This window comes from Topomyia yanbarensis, chromosome 1 (assembly GCF_030247195.1).
Source record: "Topomyia yanbarensis strain Yona2022 chromosome 1, ASM3024719v1, whole genome shotgun sequence".
Lineage (NCBI taxonomy): Eukaryota > Metazoa > Arthropoda > Insecta > Diptera > Culicidae > Topomyia > Topomyia yanbarensis.
In genome coordinates, this window is record NC_080670.1 from 16704382 (window position 1) to 16728774 (window position 24393).

General features: G+C 36.9%; 1 protein-coding gene across 8 annotated transcripts in view; it reads left to right on the forward strand.

The window, feature by feature from the left end:
* LOC131677011 (DNA-binding protein RFX2) overlaps positions 1-24393 on the forward strand; it is a 69641-nt gene that overhangs the window by 1319 nt on the left and 43929 nt on the right. For 3 of the 8 annotated variants that reach the window (XM_058956491.1, XM_058956495.1, XM_058956499.1), the window contains exons 2-4: positions 11568-12197; positions 12260-12503; positions 12990-13055. In XM_058956491.1, coding sequence (XP_058812474.1) covers positions 11811-12197; positions 12260-12503; positions 12990-13055 — 697 coding nt within the window. In that variant the 5' untranslated portion in view covers positions 11568-11810. The remainder of the gene's footprint in view (positions 1-11567; positions 12198-12259; positions 12504-12989; positions 13056-24393) is intronic. The other 5 variants (XM_058956496.1, XM_058956498.1, XM_058956492.1 and 2 more) reach the window with 5 other exon arrangements.

The following is a 24393-nucleotide window of genomic DNA, read 5'->3' on the forward strand; positions in this document are numbered from 1 at the left end:
TGTCATATGAAATATCATTTTGTAGTATAGATCATCAAAAAATAGTCAGTATAATATTTTTGTATAGCTTGCATTATTTGTTAAAAAAAGTTCAATTTTAGTGATAGAAGTTTATAACGAAAGAAGCTACAGGTTCCATATAATAAGATAAACTGTTCTCCTTCAAAATAGCTGAAAGTATTTCTGAATCCATCTTAATGAAAAAATAAAGCTGCAAAAGTTATACGAATAAAACAATTTTTTAAGAAGCACCCTAATTTTTTTTTCGATAAATTTCTTGTGAAATGAAAAATACAAGCCACCCAGTTAAGCTCAGCCGGAATTCCGGCTGGTTCCAGTTCGTATTCCGGCTGGTTCCAGTTCGTATTCCGGCTCCAGTGACACAACCGATTCTAACTAGAATCGATTGTGTTACTGGAGCCGGAATACGAACTGGAACCAGCCAGAATTCCAGTTAATTTCCGGCTGAACTTTACTGGGATAGAGTTCCAGTATCTTCGAAAAAGTTTTTTAAAATATGATTTTCTTCAATTGTCAGGAAGACAGCGAAACTATCTCGGACCTCTAAAAAGTAATTTTGCTGATGTTAATAAATATAGAACCACGCTAACCACTATTTAAAATAATAGAAAAGTCTTGCAAAGTGCAAAATTTCATCAAGAAAACGAAGCCATCGCGTCCATCGTCCATCGCGAAATTAATTTAAACATACTACCAAGGGTCAATTCGTCGAAAATAAGATTTTTTTATAACTGCAGTTTTTTTAACATATCCTTCAGATGTTTTTCAGAGTTCTAATAGAAAGATATAAAGACTATACGCATGAATGAAATTTTAAAAAATATCGTTCCCGCCATTTTTTGTTCAATTATACCTTATATGTAGTTCCCTCACGCAGGGTGATGGGATTGACGGTATTGTAAACATCATCAAGCCACAATAGATTCAATAGAGTTATCTAAATATAAGGACCTCCGCTCTTTCTAGTTTCTATTTGCACCAAGTTCTACTACTAGCGGTTAATTAGTTCTCATGTTAATAATCCACCAATCATTATGACTACTCAGGACTTGATTTATATAAGAAGACCGATGATTTATACAATACGTCTCGATAGTGGTGTATCGAGGAGGCCGGGACGGGAGGGCTGATGTGAGCCTTTTTTCTGTTCTATACCTTACCTCTATTTACCCGCTTATAAGGGATCATTCATAAATGACGTAGCATTTTTCGAGTGATTTTTAACACCCCCCTCCCCCATCGTAGCATTTCGTCACTAACCCCTAAATACCTCCCCTGGTAATTACGTGGCTTAACGGTAAACCTCCCCCCCCACCCCCCTTGACCCGGTAAAAAATTTAAAAACTAAATAAAAAAAACGATGTTAGATGAAACGGGTAAAGCTACGTAGCATGACATGACCCCCTACCCCCCTGTCGTCACACATCATCACAAAATACAAAACTCCCCCCTCCCCCATATAATGCTACGTCATTTATGGATGATCCCTAACCAACAATCAACCTGTAACAAATAGATAATTGAGAAAGGATGTGTTATGTGTGGTGGTTGGCTATTCAAGTATTAGTAGTGTTTGAAGTACTAATGTATGTCTTTCATGTGATTATCATAACTTCAGCTGTATCTTGTACCTGTCTAATCTATTACGTCTCTCATATATTGTCTTTTATTTCTTCTTTTCGAATCCTATACTGCCATGCTACACCCGCCTTCAGTTGGGTCAGCAAAGATGGTGATAGTGAACGTCTTAACACTCACACATTCTCAAACGCGGTCTCAAGCGGGAACCTACAAAAATGCCTTCGCGCACTCGATTACGAATCGGTCACGTCCGGAAGTCTATCCTTGATATTAGAAGCCTAGGTCCATGCCTTCAGCTGGACCAATTAAGAAAATACGCTCATACCTATTAGACAACACGTCTCACGGCGACATGACCGGGAAGACCAATTAAGAAAATACGCTCATACATATTAGACAACACGTCTCACGGCGACATGACCGGGAATCCTATCAATATAGGGGATCCCACTCTGTCAGAATTCTAACCGCACGCCGAAAATTTAATTTAAATCAGACTCACGGTTCGCGAGACCATTCAAGAACACACGCAAATATGTTACAAAATCACGTCAGCGTACAAACGTTAGAGCCCCTCGTGATTTTCCAAGAAACCTACGCCCACGAACTCGCAAACATGATTACACCCCGGTGATAAGGTGAACGTCTCAGCACTCTTAAACTTACCTACGCGATCTCAAGCGTCAATCTACAAACTCCCGCGCTTGTGTCATCATGAATCGGGATCGTCCGGACGTCTCTATCCTCGGTATCAACACTCTAGGTCCATGTTAATTAATAAAAAAAATAAAATTAAAAAATAAAAAAAAACTCCCATATCCACTAGACAAAACGTTCCATGGCGACATGACCAGGAACTCTAGTGATATGGGGTAATTCACTCTCTGTCAGAATGTGATCCGTACACCGAGAACTAAATATCAGAATGACGGTCCGCGAATATACGAATGACCGCAGGGTTTCAAAATCGAATTTATACACACGAAGTCACATGCACGCGAGCGCACGCGACAGACTCGTCAACATACGAACGCTTAAGCCCTTTGCGATCATCTATGCTCGCGATCGCGCAAACTTGATAACACTCCGGTAATTATGTGAACGTTTTAGTACTTACGAAGTTACAAACGCGTTCCCGAACGCGAACCCGCAAACGCGCGATCATTAATCGGTCAAGTCCGGAAATCTTTAGCCTTCATTCTAGCAACTTAGGTCCATACATTCAGTTGGACCAATCACAAAAAATAAAGCTCATATCCACTAGACCACACGTTCTACGGCGACATGACTGGTAACTCTAGTGATAAGGAAGAACCCACTTTCTTCTGGAATTTGAACCGTACACGAAAAGTTCAGTCACGGTCCGCGCGATCATTCTAGAACACGCGAATATGCGAAAGGCACACGGTTATAAAATAGAATTTATGCACGCGAAGTTACATACACGTTAGCACACGCGGCATACAAACGCACACGCGATCCAACACGTTAACGTACAAATGTTCGAGCCCTTCGCGATGATACACGCGATCGCGAGTCCCTACGCTTGCACATACCTGAACCGTACAATGAATATCACATTCAGAATCACGTCCCGTTACAATTGACCTAAAGCAGTGTTTTAGTGGGCGCCATTCGCCTGTCTCGTCTGCAAATTGTAGTATGTGATTCTGACGGGGAGCCCTTCCGAGAACCTAGCTCTACAGCTCTAGTAGGACAACTCCCGAAAAAAAAAATTGCGGATGATAAGGTACTTTCAGTTGTAGGAAAAGATGGGTTCGTCATTCAACATTTTATGCAGGCCGCATTGAATATATTAGAGAAATGGTCTCTTGATAATGGATTTAAATTTTCGATTTCTGAAACTCAATATGTTGTTTTTTCCCGCAAACGTACCTTTTCTATATCTCTATGATCAGGAAATCATGCAGGTTTATGAATATAAATATTTAGGTATTTGGTTGGATAGTAAACTTACCTGGAACCTGGACAAAACATATTGATTAACTTCTTTAAACTTCTAATAAGAGAATTAATTTCATGAGAAGGATCACTGGTACGTGGTGGGGTGCCTCTCCTTCTGATTTGATACTTTATAAATCCACTATTTTATCAGTTTTAGAATAGGGTTGCTACACTTTTGGTACAGCTACAAAGTCACATCTTTTAAAGTTAAAGAGAATTAAAAATCGATGTATAAGAATATGTCTAGGTTTAATGCAATCTACACATATTAAATCACTTGAGCTTATTTCTTCTATCTTTATTTATTATATGAAATAAATCCTACTAGTAGAATTCTAATTCTTTTCATATCGTGTATCACAGAAGAAATAGTTGAATCTCCATCCTATTTTTATTATTCATTTGATATTAATGTTTATTGTACAAACCCAATAATAGGCACATCTTTGGTAACACAACTTTACAATATTCCTTCAATTCATCATTCTCAATTTGCCGAAAACTTGTTATATCAGAAAATTAGGAATATCAACTAAAAAAATATTTATTTCACAGATGGATCAAAGATTGATGAAACATCGGGTTTTGGAATTTATAATTCGCATGTCAATTTTTTTCCGTTTACGCTCTCCATGTTCAATTTTAATTGCAGAATTAACAGCTTTATATTTTACATGTTCAGTTATTAAAAACATAGTTTTACAATCTTATTTCATTTGTTCTGATAATCTCAGTTCTTTACTTGCTCTTGATTCTATAAATTTCAATAACAAAACACATCACACATATGGATGATTCGAGATCTTATTCACAAAATGAACTCAGAAGGTTTCTCAATAACTTTTATTGTAAAATATATGGGAATGAACAAGCAGATAGGTTGGCTAAAATAGTAGCATCAAGAGGTATTTTTTATGATCGTGGAATTCATGGTAACGAATACTTTCCTTTAATTCTCCATAAAATTAATATACTTTGGCAACAAGCAGTGAGTTGGGACGTATGTGTCATTCTATGTCACCAAAAGTTAAACGTAAACCTTGGTTTTATAAACTAAATGTTGGAAGATTAATTATTCAAACATTTTCTCGTATAATATCAAATCACTATTCACGTAGAAGCCATTTTACCGCGTTAATAAAATCGATTCTAATTTATGTGAATGTTTAGAGTCCTATGAAGATATTGATCATATCATTTTATATTGTCCTCGATTTTCTGAAATAAAACAATCTTTTTTGCCCTTTCTTCCGTAAGAAAACCAATCTTTCATTCTGTTAGAGAGAGAGAGAGAGAGAGAGAGAGAGAGAGAGAGAAAGAAAGAGAGAGAGATGTACTAAGTGATAGAGATTTTGTTGTCCTTAAAATCATCTTCGAATTTCTCATTAAATCCAATCTTAAACTTTTATACTTCATAAATTTAATATATTTTCAGGTATTTGAATATTATTCACTTATCAAGACAACAACATTACCATCCTTTGAACTTTATATACATGTTGATAATGAAGCTTAGCTCTGTTATGGTTTTATTTAATCGAGTGAGCTAAATTATCTTAAGAATTTATTGTATTTATATATTTTGAAAAGAAAAGTAGGTTTTATGCCTTTTTGAGAAGAGATTACAAAAGCAAATTTCACTCAAAGGGACTTTTTCCGACTTAATAAAAAAATTCAAGTAATAAATAAAAAAAATCTAAGGCGTATGCATTTTCGAAAGGATTTGCATTATCGCGAAAGGCTCGATCGTTTGTATGCTATTGTGCATGTTCTTTCAATCGCGTGACCATTTGTATTGTATTTCGTTGGCAGATTGCCGTGTACCTTTACTAAGAAACAAAAAACAATACGAGAGGAAACAACACAATAATTTGACTTACATTCAGTAAAAGTTAGATGGACGTTAGAGTGGGGCATGGTTATATGAAAAAAAAATGAAATTTGGCTCCGAGTAACTTTTTAGGTCCCATTTAGCTCCCAGAACAACTCTGCAAATTTTTAACTCGATCGGTGAAACTATATTTTTGTGCCCACGGTTTTGAAGTTTACATGGGATTTCGAATAAGGAAATAGTCTTTTGCAAATTAATTCTTCCAAGAGTCGCCCGTTATCTCCTAAAAATAAACAGATGTCTGATTTTTATAGGAAATTTGTCAAGGAAACAAAGTCTAGAAGACTGCAAAACGATCTGATGCTTGTGGAAAAAGTAATTAAGCAAAAACCGATTGATGCCCTGAATATTGATGAAAATTTTACTTTTCATAGCATTACTGCTTCTGACGGTCTAATTATATACAAAATTTTTAGCTTTAGCTCTTATTATGTACAAAAGAAGCCTCAATTTATCCCTTAAAACCTTGCGAAGTGGCCAAATAGTATAGATAAACGTTAAGAGAGGATTAAAACAAAATTGCGTATAATTGGACAACCAACAACAGTGATGCTAGAAAAAATGAATATTTTATCAATCGTCAGAGCATCAATCGGTTTCTGCTTAATAACTTTTTTCTCAAGCATCAGATCGTTTCGTGGTTTTCGAGGCTTTTTTTCTTTGTTAAATTTCCTATACAAGCCACATAACGATTTATTTTTAGGAGTAATGGGCGACTCCTGGAGGAATTATTTTGTAAAAGTTAACTTTCCCATACAAAATCCCATGTAAACTTTAAACAGTGGGCGCAAAAATATAGTTTCACCGATCGAGCTAAGAATTTGCGCAGTTGTTCTAGGACCCAAATGGTACCTAAAAAGTTGCTCGGAGCTGGAATGTATTTTTTGTCCCACCCTAATGGACGTGCGTCTTGTATACCACAATATGTTAGAGGAAGACCTTAGATATTGTCACAATCGCGCGCAGAGCAATAAAAAAAATAATTAAAATGAAAAGCAAAAACATATAGCACATGAAAAAAAAGAACATTAGTATTCCGAGCATAACATAAATAGTAGAAACACTAACGAATGGCTGAACTTTGCTTTGCGCAGGTCTGAGTGTAGGAAAAGGCATGTAACACAAAAACAGGCCTAATAACCACTCCCGGCTTCCTCGATGCACCATTATTGGGGTTTATTGCAATCAACATCTTGAAGCTACTTTGGGGTCAATATGAAATGCTACAATTATGTATAATGGAATATGAATGATTATTTTACTGGACGACACTTTATGGAAACATGTCAAATGTTGATAATTAATTAAGTTGGGGACGGGCATAGCGTAACTAGTAAATCGATTGCCTTGTACGCAGCTCACTTGGGTTCGATTCCCAACCCCGCACATAGGGTTGGAGATTTTTCCAAGAGATTTGCCAAACCCGAAAAGAAGCGAATGGCCCTAAGGTTAAAACCTCTATAATCAAACTAAAAAAATTAAGTAAGTTTAATCAAACTAATACATACTGATATTGTTTGAAGATATTTGCAATACCTGGGTTGAGCCTAGGGAATGATATTCGAAAGATGCTAAACTGTTGCATATATTCGAACGCAGAAAGGATATCATAATATTGTCTAACTGGTCAGCTACAAAAGCTTATTTGAATCGAAGGAAAGCAAGGGAAAGGCTAATAAAACAAATTACAGCGGAATCACTCACGCGTAAACAAGACCTTGACAATGCGACGTACATAATTGAACCGAAAATAGGGAAACAAGCTGTGAAGGCACATACTGCCAAAACACCGGGACATTTAATGTTTTCCTTGCCGGTAAGGTTGTCCGAGGACATTAAATTAAAGAATTAAATATTTCTTTAGGCTGAATTATTCTTGAAAAACGTCTTAGTCTTAAAAAACTGAGTAGAAAATTTGGGTAGTCTTGTGATAGACGGTAGCTGTTGACAAACTCTAGGTAAACCAGAAGCTATCAAGTTAATAAATTTAAACGGAAGCTACGTTACCACGGACAACGGGATATGGGTCTGGCGGTATTGCAAGTTGGATTGACGGAAGAGTACGTTAATAAATTTAATACTTTGATTGATTTTATAATTGCGACAGACAAAAATTCAAACAAATAATTGCAACCCTAATATACTAAATTTCGTGGAAAAAATTCTCGAGCTTGAACTTTTGTTAGTTAAATCACAAGCACGAACATCACATCATCATTTAAAGAATCATTAATCAGTTAACGTCCTATCATTGGACCGCAATCATCCGAAATTTATGAAAACGATCACGAATAATCAGGTTATGAATGATGTCTATAAAGTTGTCATCTATTATGAACAATAACATAATTAAAACCATAACTGATACGTCCAACAAGCTGTTTTAACCAAACATTTATTTATTCAAAACTGTCGTTCCAAATCCATTTTTTCAAATTTTATTGCTAAGTTGTAGAAATTTGTTAAATAATCGAGGTTTTAGATTCGAATGTATCGAGAGTGCTGTCTCAATGATATGTATACCATTAAAACATGACATTAAATAACCTGAATGTTATTGGCTCGCCCGAAAAATTGAACCACAGACCGTTGTCCTTTCTTACATTTTCGTTTTCCTACGTAAGGACCCTTTCCGAAACGCAACCGTTGAACATATTAGCATGATACGCTCATGTGAACACACGCTGATGCCGCTAATGCTGGCCCATACACACATATGGCACACCGGACCCAGAAGTAGAACTAGTAGTGCACAAAACAACAGTTTTTTTTTCTCTCAAACGCCAAACGCGGATGCACTGAAGCGAGACGGATTCCTCGATCCGCGCAACCCCTGTCGAGCAGTCCCCCCCCCAGTCCCATACCGACCAGTCCCTTACATCCGTTGTCCTGCGACGGTTGTTTGTTGCTGTTTGATCAATACTACTCCTACTCTCCGGTTGCCGAAGACCACAGGCCTCCCTTCGGATAGCCTACCAGTCGATCGTCGTCCCTATGGTGATACGGTACAGAATTCGGTAGAACCACACGCTGAAAAATTGTGCATTTATTTCATCAAAAGAGTTCTGTTTATAGCGACCGTCTAGACGCCCCGGAGGATCTCCCAGTGACGCGTCCGTTTTTCCAATCTTGGAAACGGCTATAATTGTGTAGATGCTGCCTGCGTACATTATCTTCGAGTTCTTTGATACTACTGTGCAGAATACTGGTTTAGAGTATGTAGTTGTTCTAAGTGTAGAAAAATAAATTAATCCTGAGTTAAAGTAAAAATGATTAGCAAATTAAAAAAGTCATTTTAAGTAGGTGGTACAATCGAGGAAATGGTGCATTCATTAGGCTAATACCTGGTAATGAAATGATTATAGCTGCTAAGAATAGAGGAAAACTCTTCCGTCAATCCAGCTTGCAATACCGCCAGTCCCATATACTGTTGTCCGTAGTAACGTAGCTGTCCTTCCGTTTGTATAAAATACTAGTAAAGTACAGGATACATCAGAATCTGTCTACGGGATGAAACGTCAACATCGTATGCATTGCATATTGAAAGTTTTGGTGCAGATCTTCACGTGTGAACACAAATTGCACGAAACTAATTATGACGGTGACGCATCACTGTCGTTGAATCGTGTGAATCATGCTTAATATAGAAATACACAAGCACAAATCGTACTACACGCAGGTCAACCTTTCAATGAAATGGCGAGCTTTTTTCCTCGTATAATGCCGCAAGACTTTGTCCAGATAAAAAAGCATTAGCGAAAACAATACATTAGCAGAAAAGGAAATGAATCAATCCGGCTGCTCACTGCTTGCCTGTAATCTAAATAAAACAAACAGAATAAAAAGCATAATCCTAGCATAAAAGTTCACCGTCATCCTTTCGCTTCCGCGGAACGTTGCATTTTTAGTATGAAAAATGGTACCCGGACTTGGATCTGCATTTCTCATTTCTGCTTCCGACCGATGCAATTAATTAACGTAGTTGTGGGATTTACTCGCGCCCCTTGGTGGGGATCTGTTAGTTATTTTTTTTGTGTTTTACTCCTCTGAGTTGTGCTTCCGGATAAAAAGTAGCAACGGCTACGGTGGTACCTGAATGTAAAAAGAAAAACAAAATCAGAGAATTTTGGCCCAGAGCAGAGTTGTTCTACGTAGCGGCGCAGTTGGGTAGAAGACTATCACCCTAAGCCTGCTGGTCAATATAGAAAGTGTGTAGCCTGTGTACATAGGGTACACATCCATGTCATGTAGTTGAGAGACGTATTTTACAAATATGTTGAAAAGAGACAAATATGACAGAATTTTTATTTGCAAGTTTACCGCGGTGTGAAGACGATTTGAACATTCGTATAAAAGCAGGATCAAGGAGTTTTATTCTCAGGTGAACGCTGATCAGCCATGTTGGTTTTAGAAACGACAGCTAACAACATTGTTTACTAGTTCTCTCCATATGTTTGTTTTGATTTTAGCGGGTAAACAAAGTTGTTCGCTGTCATTTTTCTTCCCGGCAGTCTGCTGCATGCTTACCTCACTCCTCGCCTATTGGCGATTCTACGTTGAAACCGCTCGCAGATAGCGCTGGAAGGAAAGTGTTGCTGATTTTATTCTGTTCTGTCATAGTGCATATATTTTCTGTAAACATTGGTAAAAAATGACTTTTAAACACCAAATTACCGATCAATTTGTTGATAATTGTTTATGAAAATGGAGGAAAATCATCATTTTATCAGATGATGAGTAAACATCTTGCGAAAAGAGTGTAAAACATAGTGGTTTCTAATATTATTCGCAGAGCTATATGCGCGCTGTTTCGAAATGTAATTTGTTGAGCACCGTAGCCGCCGCAACAGCATTTCCCGTTCGTCCTAAGTTAAGCTAAACCTTCATGAGATGGTGTAAATTCATGAAACTCTCCAGATCACGCGAGGAAAGAATATATCCGGGTAATAGGAAAGTGTCAGCTTTGTATCATGCACAGCCGATCCTTCTCTCCGATAGTCTTCACTGAATCTCCTACGTAGTTCAAAATATAAAGGAGTTTGACATTGGTGCTGATTGGATCTCGATTTCGAGTTGGAACTTTATTTATGGAACGATTTTTTATAACCACAATAATACCCCGATTACATTTCGAAGAAATGTATGAGTCAAATAGTTGCAAATGGCTGTACTTTCAGAATAATTGCAAATAAAACTAAATTTCTTACTCGTTTCATTCATATTTTGGCAGTGGTTAGCTTTTTCCGAGAAGATAATGAAGATTTTGTTGTAAGCTACGACTCACTTACGGGTGAAAAAAACCAAATTGTATCACTTTGCCAGTTCATGAGCTGAATCATAGGTGTCGCATGACTAATTTTGGTTTTGCCGCAAATCGCCAATAGTTACTGCCGAAGACGAATCACCTTAGAACTCTAAGCACCTTGGGCAGGATGAGCATTAGACCGGCACAATTGACTTTTTTTAGAAACAACGCTCAATCATATGCTGACTGCTGACTTTATGCTTCAGATATACTTTTTAAGTTTCTATATAGAAATATATGAAATATCGACAATAGAAACATAAATTCGGTAAAAATGCCAGCATCGTCTTATGCATACCACAGTCCCATTTGGCATAAGGTTTGTGGCGCCAATTACCATTTGATTTCGCAGTATCCCGAAAAAAGTTCAAAAAAGTTTCAGATCTTATGAGCATACTACAGAAAGGTTTATTTTGATTATAATATATACACATTACCTGCTTTCGATAGTACGTACATTTTGGTTCGAAATGTTTTATTGTTTTACTGACGGCCAGATACGACAAGATTTAAAGTCAACCACTACTAACAGTGCTATGACGGAGGCAAGCATTTTTTTATATTTCGGGAGTGTTGCTTATTCCAAGACAAACGGTGCGCCACGGTCTTCAAAACAATGCAAACTAGATCAATTTCTCGTTGACTTTGCTCCCAAAAATGCAAAAAAGTTTATTCAATTCTAATATAACAATTCATGCCTAAACGTTCCAAAGCGTTTCAATATATTTTACTAATCTAGGGTTAGTCAACCCTAAACAATAATTTGTACGTGTCCTTATAAATGTGTTTCTTTTCTATTTTCAGATTATCCAACGCTCCTTAGCCACCAGAAAGCCTTAAACCAAAAACGTCTCATCTTACCAAGACCAGCCAATATACCATACATCCTACACCATATCACCTTAGTAATCGATCCGTACTAATATAAAACAACCAATACAGGGTTTCGGAAGTAATATCTACTCAAATCTATTGCCATTAGCAAATATCAACGAATTTCGAATACCAAATTCCTATTAAAACAAACATTTAAACCCAACAAATAAAATGGCCACCCGACTAGCTACCCAACGGAGCTTCATAACTGTAACCCCAATCGCCTCGACTCCCGCTGTCTCCACCCCTTCCAATACCTCCCCGAATCAGCCATCAGCGGCTAGCGAACCCATGCATGATGATGCCGCGGAACCCATTGCATCTTCTCCATCTGCGGCAACAACACCAACGGCAACGATCACAATTGCGGACTCGATCGTCGGTTCAAGTACGCTCAAGAACGGTACCGGCAAAACGGTTTCAATCGGGGCCACATCTGCTGCTTCGACAAACAACCAACCGGTCATACCGACCAGTCTGATTGCAAATAATCTAAGCTTGGCTAATCTTCTAGGCACACAGAACGGGGCATTGACGCTGCAGCAGATCATCCAGCAGGTAACTGTTTTCTACGCAGACGCTTCTTGTCCGTGGTGATCCTACGTGAAAATAAAATTCAGCTCAATTTGCAGAAAAAGATCTTGATCCATCCAAATGGAACCGTTATCGATATTGTACCCATCGAGGAAAATGATTCGTCGGAGGATACCAAAATCGGGGTTCAGTTGACTGCAGCAGATGGAGAACCGGCAACTACTTCCAATGGTGCCAATGGTGGCGGGCAGCAACATGTTACCGCTCAGGTTGCAGTCGTCCAAGCTCAAAGCCCCACCGATGGGGGACCCCAGTATATTACGGTGACAGGTGAGTCGATAATGTGTTACCCATGTTAATTATCACTCGTAAGGAGGAGAAGTTGAATAGATAATTAAGATTCTGAAAAAAAAACGGGAACAGAATTGCTAAATTGTTTATCCGGAAGTATCTTATGGGTAATTATAGCTTATATTCAATCAAAAAAAATCCGCCAATCTACAGCTTATTGTTGTTTACGTTCTGTCTGCTAATTGGTAGTTAATTTGTTTTTTTTTCACGATGTATTTGTCTAATTACCTACCTCCACTTTCTTCATCAACATTTTCCCAAACTCATCAGTTAGAAATTTGCCTAATTTCATGCATCGCATTAACTAATTTTATTTCCGTTAATTGCTTTCCGTTTTGTTTGCCCAATTATAATTAATCCACCCACGTGCCACACTTCGACACACCACCAATGCTTACGACGAAACCAACAAATCAATGCGCTTGTTTCTTGTCCTGCCAAACTGGGGCAACGTATGCGACACAGCAGCAACCGATCCGGAAGCGGATGATGAAGATGTTCGCTCCTACGCCTCGCTGACGGCTGTTGATGGTAAGTGGCGCGCGAAAGATTGCCGCACGTGTCCGTATCTTGGATGCTTTCTCCGGGGACGGTGGAAGATTGCACCTTGTGTTACTTTTTCCCAGTTAGTTTTTTGGATTCTAATTTAATTCTTTGATATTTACGCGGGTGTCTACCGCTATGCACCTTGCACGATCTTTTTATGATTGCACGCTATCCATTTCTTGTTTTTTTTTAAGTTTAGAACTTGTGTTAAAACAACAATCAGACACCTATAGTATCCTGAACAGGGATATTCTGTTGCTGTGATGACCACACGTAGGTTCGAAGACTTGATAGGATATGTTTGTGTTAGATCATTTGGTAGTATGAACACGTAGTATATCTGACAGTTGGTCTAATTAGGATTATCTTCAGGAAAGTAGTCATTTGGCATAACACAAAAGTGGAATAATTTAAGCCCTTTGCAAGGCAGTGACAACTGTCACATACTTTATTCAACAATTCACTGATTTCCTAGTATACTCAAATATTGCGGCTAGAATTTTTTCAAACCAAATTCATTTTTTTTTTCGCAGTCCGGGCAAAAGTAGTTTTCAGCTTTGGATGAATTAGGATTCATCACTGTTCCAACTGTTTCGGTTGCTACTGCCATTATTAATTCTTCAATATGGATATGAAAACTGTCGAAGGCAATTTAATTTTTAATTTAATTCTGAACAAATTCTTAACCATTCACCTAAAGAATGTTAGTATATACACAGTGCGTGCTGCCTTTTGTTGAAGAAAATAAACACGATTTTGTTGTGGAATGAGAGATAGGAAGTTTATGCGATAACATAAACGTCCCTTCGAAGATCATTCTACTTGTTCTCTGACGCTCAAAGATACTCTTTAATCTGATATCAAACACAACAATTGATTTCAATCACCAATCTCCCCTACAAAACAAAGTTTGTGTGGAAGGAATTGACAGAATCTCTGCCACACAACGAACAACTGAAGGCTCAATGAGGATGTCTTATCAATACAATTTTGCAGATCGATCAGTAGCATAAAAATAAGTTCATAAATTGTATACATTGGGAAATGTGACATCTGCTGTGGTGTTTTCCAGAAAGCTATTTGGGGCTGCAAAACTTTGTGTACCTTCCCTTTTAGGACATCCAATAGAGAGGTGAACTGTTTTTTATTAGCTCGAATATCAAACAAATAATGGCTGACCTTAAATTTCAGAAAGGATTTCATTTCTTTGATGTGGAATCCGCTGAAAATGTCATAAAAAGCTCCATTCAAAACAAATACTTCCTGTATACGCATTGTAGTAACGATCTCTACAAGTTTTCCTTCCTTTGCGAAAGGTATCTCCGCACGTGTCATATCAGTTCGTCTAATACAGAGACACGTGCTGCACCAAAAATGTATCTTCTATCGAATATCGCGTCAGGTGAGAACAGAACGAACGATACACCGTCAGCTCACCGTTTAGGGTGATAACAATTATTATTAGTTTTGCACCCGATTCTACAGCTTGCAGTAGTTCCCATTCCCTCAGAGGTGCAGTGAGGTGGAAATGTTCTCGATCCCTATACGACGCATCCTCTATGTGGCGTAGGATAAAGGTACCTGTCCGCAGCCACAGCGTGGGCTCAAACTTAATCATCGTATCAAACATTTTCAATTATAATGATCAGTTCGGATCTTATTGTTGTGCGCCTATTAAATACATAAGAGGGTGAATCCTGCAATCTTTGACGGCTGATGTTTTCGGTTGGTATCTGGCTGGGTGCATCAGTGCTACAGTGGATGGGACATAATCCTAATTAATTGATGCGAAATATTTTACTGGTTCACCCCTACCTATGTAAGCTTCGGAGCCTTGATGCTGAGAACCGTTTAATCGAGATTCTGGGTTTTAGACAGACGCACCTTTAGACCGGTAACATATATAATAAACTAGGTAGCTTGTCCTCTGACAAGGGGGTAACCGAATTACCGCCCATGTGCCTGAATCGAGGGTAATTATTTTCGGATTAAATTGGCTTCGCTACACTCAAATGGGTGCATTCTGTTAGCTAGGGTGCGTGGCCATATTTTCTACTATGCGAATCTCAGTGGAGTGTTCCTTTTTTCAAGGATCACAAATTCAAGTAGGTATTTGACCAACTTAGATTTTCTCATTTATAAACCTATTCGGTACTAATCTGTCGCTAGAAGCATAACTGTTCCATGTGCTGTGGGAATCCCTATACACATGGGACAATTATGCTTCTAGCGGCAGTAATCTACCAGTATGTAAAAATATGCTTCTATCATATTTATTTTTGCTTTTCGTCTAGTAGAACGAACTAATTATACGTGGTTATGCTAAGAGATTCGATAATCGGATGAGAATTTTACTACCGAATATAGAAGTGGGGTTATTATGATCATAATAATTAATACGATACAGTGTTTGATATTACCCGTATCGATATAAATCGTATTTCTGTCGTTTGTCTGTTACAATTAATCCTTTGGATTAGAATAGCGTCTGGTACCTTTGTTCAACGAATTTGAGTTGTAGGGTAAGCATTTGAGACATTTCATTCGAAGTTTTACTTCGCCGAAAGATGAGTGGGTATTCAACATTTGTTCATATTGGTTATTATACTGTCTCTTAAAAATTGAGTTAAAAAAAGGTTACCAATTGATGCGCAATTCTTTGCTTGTAGGCAAAGTAATCGGAATAGAATATGATAGAATTAAAAAGCGAGTACGAACCATTTATCCAGATGATATGTAATGTTCAAACACATGAATATGTTCAGTAATCAAAACAAGAACCAAATATGACGATAAATTGATCTTAGAAGGAACGTATCAAAAAGACAAGCTTTGAATATTTTCCAAACAATCAAGGTACATTAAGAGTAAAACTTCTCATTTCGCATAGACTGCCGTTCTACGCCCAATTGTCCCATGTTGCAAAACTGGCAACTGAGAAAAACGCGATTGAAGATGAAAATTGTATTAGCCATCTGGAGGGATACGGTGTAACAAATAAAGCTTTATTGTCCAAAATTACGTTCATGGCAATCGTTTTCATTATAATCAGTCCAGTTTTTTATTATAGAGATTCAATTAACGTTAGTTTTTAAGAAAAATGTTAAGTGGGACTGTTATGCCGAGAAATCGAGCGGAAACCGGAAAGTTCTACGCATATCAGTTCGATGGGATCAGATCGTTATGGGCTATGTAAATGATGCTCATAACTCATTTTTTTACAAAAGTGTATGTCGAGAGTTTTTCTGTTACTCGGGAGATTTGTTGCTTTATCAAAATTGGACATAGGGTAAAGTACCTATTTTTACACTATTTAGAAGGGTACCTCACAAGATCATTAATTACTCTGCCTACACTCGATGGAGTGCATTAATTTGGCATTCACAACCTTGCTTCGTTCTTAAGAACCAATCTAATAACACAAATGGCCTAAAAACGATGAAATGCTAGTGTTTGATCGCAACTAAAGTTCCAATCGAGTGCTCCAATTGTCGCCCTACCATTTGATCCAGTTTGTTGAACAAAGATAGCAAACGCTGCACTAACCAATGGCTTCAAATGGGTAGCGTGATAATAGAAACATTGCGAAAATAGGCTCATTATCCTAGATGCGTTCGCCATGTTATGCAAGCGACGATAGTAATGAAGAGCTTTACAGGATTGTTCTCACTGCTGTGATTAATATTGCCACTGCCATTTTTAATGATCCTGTATTTTTCCATCAATTGTTTCAGTGCCCGACATCTAGCGTAATGTACTTCTTAACTAAACGCTACGTAATTATTTTTTTATTGCGCACTTTTTTGGGATTTTTGTTAGTGGGACAATTATGCGTAGAATATCAACAATGGGACAAACAGACTTGGTATTTTTTCACGAAGTCTTCGAACAAACTTTATGATTTGGATGTGTTTTCTGAAAATATACATCAAAAAGGACTGTTTGGTTAAAAAAAGTGAAAATGACCAAAAAGCAACATGGGACAATTATGCGTAGAACGGCAGTAGAGCAAAAGATAAAAATCGCTATAGCCTTCATGCCTATATTCTATTCTATTTATATAAAAGTCAAGGTTTGTATGTATATGATTTATGGACTCCCAAACGGCTTACCCGATTGCCGTAAAAATTTATACGTAGTAGACATTTGTCGTGGAGCGTGTTTGTGTGCTATTGGTTGAATATTATTTGCCCGCCAGATGGCGCTTCGGAACAAATTGTGTTTTACTCCTATTTCGTTGAAAGTCGCAGCAACGCGTGACGATTATTAGCTAGTTATTTATAAACAAAAAAGGTTTTAAACAGCCTTTTTACCTTTTAATTTAGACAAGATTTAGTCACAAAAAACAAGTAAGACTAATAACTTGGGCTATTGCCATTCATTTGAGCACTAATAGTTGTGAGCTGTATATGTACACCTGAAGACTGATTGGATTCTGCTGGACCATTTTGATATATCGTTGTTGTCTCGGAATATTATTGAAAACTGATAAACCCTGTCAATTTTGACTGTCTTCAATTACCTTCTCCATGCAATGCAATCGGACTTTCGTAAATTTTCCAGAAGAATTTTTATCTGGAGGTAAAAATTGTGCTGCTTCTAGCAGTGCAAGAGCTCCCTTTTTCGAGTTTCTTGATCTTATAGTTTTAAAAGAAAAAATAGTTTTGGAGTCCTGCGCTAGAAAAAAGTTGGGCTTGAAAGACATTAAAGCAAGTAAAAATCTTATCTACCACGCTGTATCACTTTTCCATGAAATGAATCCAAAGGCAATGGAAATAAAAGTGTCCATACTTTGGGCAAATAGAGTTTCGAAAAATTATCTCAGACTTGCACTGCTCATTAAAACATAAAAGTCCCATAAACATTTTGTTAAAAATAAGTTGCGTCGAAGTAAAAAATAACGACACCGAAACAAAAAATGGACAACCGTCAAGATAAAAGATCTTCACGCGGAATGGTGAGTTGTGTGGTAAACATACAACGTATCACTCATTGTTGTTTTACATTTATCGGTAAATAAAATAAATGATTTGCAGCTCAATTTGGCTGACGAAGAGAGCTGCTTCAAGCAAATATAAAAAGATGCATCCTTTTCATACAGATGAAGTCGGAGATCTAATTTAATGTTTTCAACGAAAACAAAGAGCTGCACGCTACTTTTAAACTATCTCAATATAATAAAGAAAATTACCTTTTTAAAAGGATTATCAAAGCTATTCTCGATTAACTAACTTCATTAACTTGAACATCGTAGCGATGACTATGATTGGTCCCCGATAAGCTCTGCTCTTTGTTCTACTCGAGAGTGGAACAAAAGATCTCTAACAATCCAAGAGAAACCCTCCCTCTCGCACTGCGGGCGTGTGGCTTAGACTGCCGTGGATATCTCATTAATTAAAAAAATGTAAGCAACATCAATAGAAATCTAACATCAATGGACCTAATTGAAATTTAATAAAAATATACATTTCTAGTAATTTAAATATTGGGTCATTCCACGTAAGATTTTCAACCAAAATTTTAATTTCTTTCAAAATGTTTTGTTGAATTCTTAAGCTAAAAATAATTGACACGTATTTTTAGTTTTGGCTGAAAATTATATTTTTAAATAATTTTAAAACTTTTGAAGTTTATAAAATAACTGAAACTATACGACGCATAGAAAAAAATTAAAGTTTAAAAAAAATCATTCAGCCAAAACAAAAAAAAACGTGTCAATAATGTTTAGCTAAAGAATACAAGAAACATTTTTGGAAGGAATGAAATGTTTATTTGTAAATTTGACGTGAAGTGATAAATTAGGGTGGCTGCTATTTTTGCGATGTTGGAATTTTGTGCATCCCCGATCAAAAAACGAATGAAGGCATTAAAAAAAAAATGGGCAAAATTTGATCGAAATTGGACAATTTTACCGCGTACCCAAAAGCGGTTGAAGTTTTATATGGGAATTACATGTAGTTTCATGTTTTATATGAAAATTCATAACTTTTCTCAATGAGATCTAAAAGTTTTTAAATTTGGTAGAGTTCGAGGTTCCATAGTGTCCTCGAACTCTACCAAATTTAAAAACTTTTAGATCGTTCAATTAACAATTCTTTTTTTCAAAGAAAAACTCGCAATCTGAGCATTTTTATAAGACAACTTCCACCCTAATCTACATGCTGAAATTATATATTCTGTGCAGAATCCTTGTTTAGAAGGCTCTTGACAAGATATTATTTTTTCAGCGTTTCAAACAATCAATTTCATTTAAAACTATTGGTTACTAAAAATGGGGAAAATTACACTTTTAAAACGCTCCGGGCAAGGTCGACACCCTTTTTAATTATTTTATTTCTTCGCGTAGCAAGAGGAAGATAATGCAAATGCTTAGATGCTTCTCTTTCATCTCAGCATAACTTTGAAGTGTTCTAGCGAGGGGTCTGGAACACTTAATTTTTTGTGCATTTTAAAGATTAATTTTGAAGATAGTTTGTCAATGAATATCTCGAAACAAATGTCTTACTTACAGGATGTCTAATTAGGGGACACACAGTATTAGAATAAAGGACTTGTTACGTCAATAAAAACCTTTGAAAACATTACTCACGCAATTTGGTCAGATTCGCATTGGTAATCAGGTGTCTTGAAATTCGCAAAACAAAACGCTTCCTGAAATGTTTTTTTCGAAATATATTTTTGCTAGGGGTGCCTATGTAACCAATGGGAAATTGCAAAAAAATCGTTTTCAGTCCTAGGATACCCCCCCCCCCCTCATTATATTGTGACAATTGTCAAAAAAGACTCATATGCCGAATTTGACATCATTTGGAAAAATTTAAACTCCCACCCACTTCGCTTGAAATGTTAAACTTTGATACTATGAAAAAATATGAGGAAGAAATATAACTTTTGAAGTAACACTTGGAAAACATAGTTTCTTTCTTTAAGGAAATAACCTTTGTATTTGAATAGAAATACTCGGTTCCTCGAAAAATACGGATAGTTGGGGTTTTGGATCATTTTGTCGACAAATTTCCTATTTTTAATTAAATTTCTGCTTGCTGCAAATCATACATATTTTGCAGTTTTTCTAGTGTGAAAAAATCTCAGGAATCGAACGGAACCTTTCCTACCTTTCTGAGAATGCGAGAAGTTGGGGCTCAAACGCATTTTGTCATTCATATCAAGTTTTATAACTTTATCATGCATATATCTCTATTATTTATCATGGAATGTACCTCGTTGAACGTGAAAAATTTACAGGCACATACTTGTCATGCTTCCATAGCAGACAAGTTGTCAGTACAATTCAGGATTTTTTTTAAATATTTATTCGCGATTCCACATTTTATCATTAAATAGCACATCTCAACTCCATTTAACGATTAATATTTTTTTGATTTACTATTGCTAGTGTGAAAAACGGTCAGAAATCGACAAAATCTCCCGCATTTTTTTAGTATCTGGGCATTAAATGACAAAAATGAAGTTTCTAGAGCCAATTTCAAAAAATCGGATGTTTCTAAATTTAACCGCAACGAACCTATTCTCTTTTGTTCCTGAGAGTTTTCCACGTTCAACACGGTGCACTTTATAAAAAATTATAAATTATATGTACGAGAAAATGATGAAGTTTGATATGAATGGCAAAATGCCCTAGAACATATAGAGGTATTCTTACAAAGGTCACAAAGGTTCCGTTTGATTACTGAGATTTTAAAACTGCAAAATGTGTATGATTTGCGGTACAGAGCAGAAATTATATTAAAAATAGGGGTTTACCCCCTATTTATAATAACAACCCTCTAACCATGTTCCAAAACCTCAATTCCCCGTATTGTTCGAGAAACGGTAATATCTCCAACCAGGAATTCACATCCGTGGCCTGCTTCCAAATCTAATGGATAGGGTTTCAGTTCAGTTTCACCTTAAGCTATGCAAGTACTTTTGGAATGAGCATAGACCATGGTCGTTTACTCCCTGACATCCGAAATTATGGTTCTTAAAGATTCAGTTTTTGACGAGCATCGAGCTAGGAACAACTTTCCTTTTGTATACGTTGTATTTTTTTAACGAAAACTAGTGTTTTGTTTACACTAAATAATAGTTGTATTTTTTGCCTTATTTTACTTAGAGTTAGAAGGCTATGTTAAAACATATAATTACGATCCAAGCGTCTCCGGTAATAAGAAATGCAAATGCAATCTTCGTCCGTTTGACTTTGTAGTTGCAAATTAAATAACTGAAATGTACAGTTGATTTGTTCAACAATCTCAGCCGAAAATCATTCGAATTAAGGCTTCTCTCAAATGAATAATGTACATACAACAAAAAAGGCCCTTCGTCCCGTACTGTCGACTAGCCCTAATTTCAAACCTACCTACCGCTGGTAGTAGGTATAGGATGATCTGAACCCTCGGTAAAAAAGCATATTTCACTCGTCAAACGTCAGGCGCCGTTGAGTGTCGTTTGTGTATACCAAATCAAGTCTAAGTAAAAGGTGAAACCGTATCAATTTCACCCCTGAAATTGTTGGGCCATGTTTATATGTATGCTACTGTTTGATGATGATACCGTAGAAAAGTGATGGGATTATTACTGGTTCTCTTTCCGAACTATACAGGATGATCTTCAGTAGTATGGTTGTGGAAAGTCAACGATCGGTAAGCGAAATAAGTTGTTCCTAATCTAGAAGATCGGTTAGAATTAGGCACAATAGTGTCGCAATATTTGGTGAATAAAGGTTGAATAAATTCGCGACTGACGTCGCGGTATCGCGATTGAAACTATAAAACTATTTAGAATGACAATCTCAGGATATTATTTTTGCAAATGTTATTCAGTTGCATTCATAGTCATCAATTAATCTTTTTTGTTTTTATTGTTGGCTTTTGTACTCCTCACTTTTTAAGCGCTATCCACACCTTTCCGATCCGTTTCAGTGACGGTTCAGTACAGTGCACGGACTCCAATATTCTTCCATACTTCGACCTGCACAGGCACCGTCACTGAAACGGATTAGAAAGGTGTAAAGAGCGCTTTAACCTTGCCTTTCCCTTTTTTTAAAATTTTGTCGACATGTCCCTATTTCATTTTGAAAATTTTATTGAGGTAAATTTCAAAACACACATTTATCCTGACAACGCAAAGCCCGACTGTTGGTACACGTGCAGATTTTGGTTGTCTAGTTTCTTATGGAATCACATAAATTAGCGCGAGCGTACGCAAAATGAATGAGAGGAACCTGTCGGAGAAATTAATCCTAGGGTAAGGTAGTGGTACGAAAGGGATGTCGATGACGAGATAATGAGTGAATGAGTGACGCCGCGGTCGGATGTGATTCTAGAACATAGATCCGCAGAGTAAACAACCCACTTGTTGTCTGTTTGTTCGGTAATGCTAGGGGTAAAATAAGTCTGCTTCTTATGTGCGGGGAAAATGATTGGTATCTATTTCGGTTAATTCGATCGTGAACCGACAAATGGGCCTATATAACAAATGTACACAAATGGAGATTTGAGTAATATCTTAAAGAGGAGTAAAAATACTTCATAATAAATATAAAAACTCATTTATAAATGATTCACACTTCATGAAAATCAATAAAAAACAAAACGGCGGAACCGACTTTCGACTGTAAACAAGCCGCCAGGCGGATTACGCCTCTGCATTTCTAAGGTAGTGTGTACGGGCGAAATTGACAGCATCATTGTTTACAAAGCCCGTAAACAGTGTCGCCCTAAACAAAAACCAACTGCTTGATACGCCCGGGAAGAATAACAAATTTTCCCCTCCGGCGAGCACGGCGAAACCCACATTTGGTTTTTGTTTTCTGGCGACACTGCAGGGCGAAATTGTGAGTGGTCAAAATAAGAGGGCGACTCAAAAATGGCCTAATCAACATTTCATAACAACACTCGGCGAAATATATTTTTTTCAATTTTATCAACGAAAACGTTATTATATAAAATATTTTCGTAATGCTTCCGAAAACTAGTATTGTTTTGAAGTGTTTCAATACGTTTGAAAGCGTAGTATGCAAACACTGTTAAAATACGATTTAATTTTTTGAAGCGAATTTTCAAAGCTATTTTTCTCGATTCGATATCATTGCGTCTTCGGCCCTTTGGTCGATTCATGATCGAATTGAAGTATTCAGTATACATGTATATGGTACTCGGAGACATGTGTTTTGACAGATTGATGTTGCCTGCTGTTTGTAATCGAGAAGGGGTTCTCATTTGGCTGTTGCTCTATCATAGTACGCTTGCATGCATTATCGAAGAATAATAGGTGACAGTATGGTTGTAGTCTGTGTGCAAATTCAACTGATGTTTTTTTTTTCAAGAAAGTGTTAAATAACCCTACTAAATTGGTGAAAAATGACACTTTTGAATTTCGAGTTTTAAAAATTACATCTGCAAAAATGAATCAAATGTAAGCCGACCACCGGTAGAATAACCGAACATATCCCGGAAGCATTTAAAACAATATTTCACGTTAACTTGTTTCCCGATAAACTAATGCTTGTGCTGATACCTGCGAACAGAAATTGTTAGTCCCACCTGTCGATTTATAACTATATACATACTACATACAGTTCACTGTATCGCAAATCAGATTCCTACATATTCGTTGTCCTATCCGACGATGAGTCACAGCGTCGACTACCTAGGAACCATCTATTATCACGATTATACGATTCAGTCAACCAATCATCCATCCGTCCATCCATTTATCGACGATATCATTCCACTTGACTGGTTTCGGGGAATGTTGTTACAGTGAACAACAATTTTGCTGAAGAGCATAGTACTACATTCGTTCTACGAAATATGTGCTAGCAGCATCCAGATCAATTTGAGCATCACGCTCCTGGGAATTTGTTTGAATTTTTGAAAGCAAAAGAGCGATTACTTTCCGTCTTGAATGTGTGTCCTGGTTAAAATCATTGTTCGCCGTAGGCTTGGCATAGGATGTGCCGTCAGAAACGGAACTTTTCGCAATATGATTTTTTATTGAGTAAAATCCGTCAATGCGTGCTGTGTATAGTCCAAATATTTCAACACTTTCATGATACAACGCACAGTGGAGTAATTCGATTACATCGTAGGCCAACATTATTTACACTTCTCGTGTATGTACTAGTTACAAAATAAATCACAAAATTTTCTGACGGGCGGTTTTCGAAATGCCTAATTAAATAGTTTTTAGTCCGCAAATAAACGAATATAATATATTTTGAACGACATTTTGGAGTCAACAAGGTTTTTAACGTACTTTTTGCTTATGTTTTTGCACATGCCAGTACTTTCCAAATGTCCGTGAAAAAATGCGATTG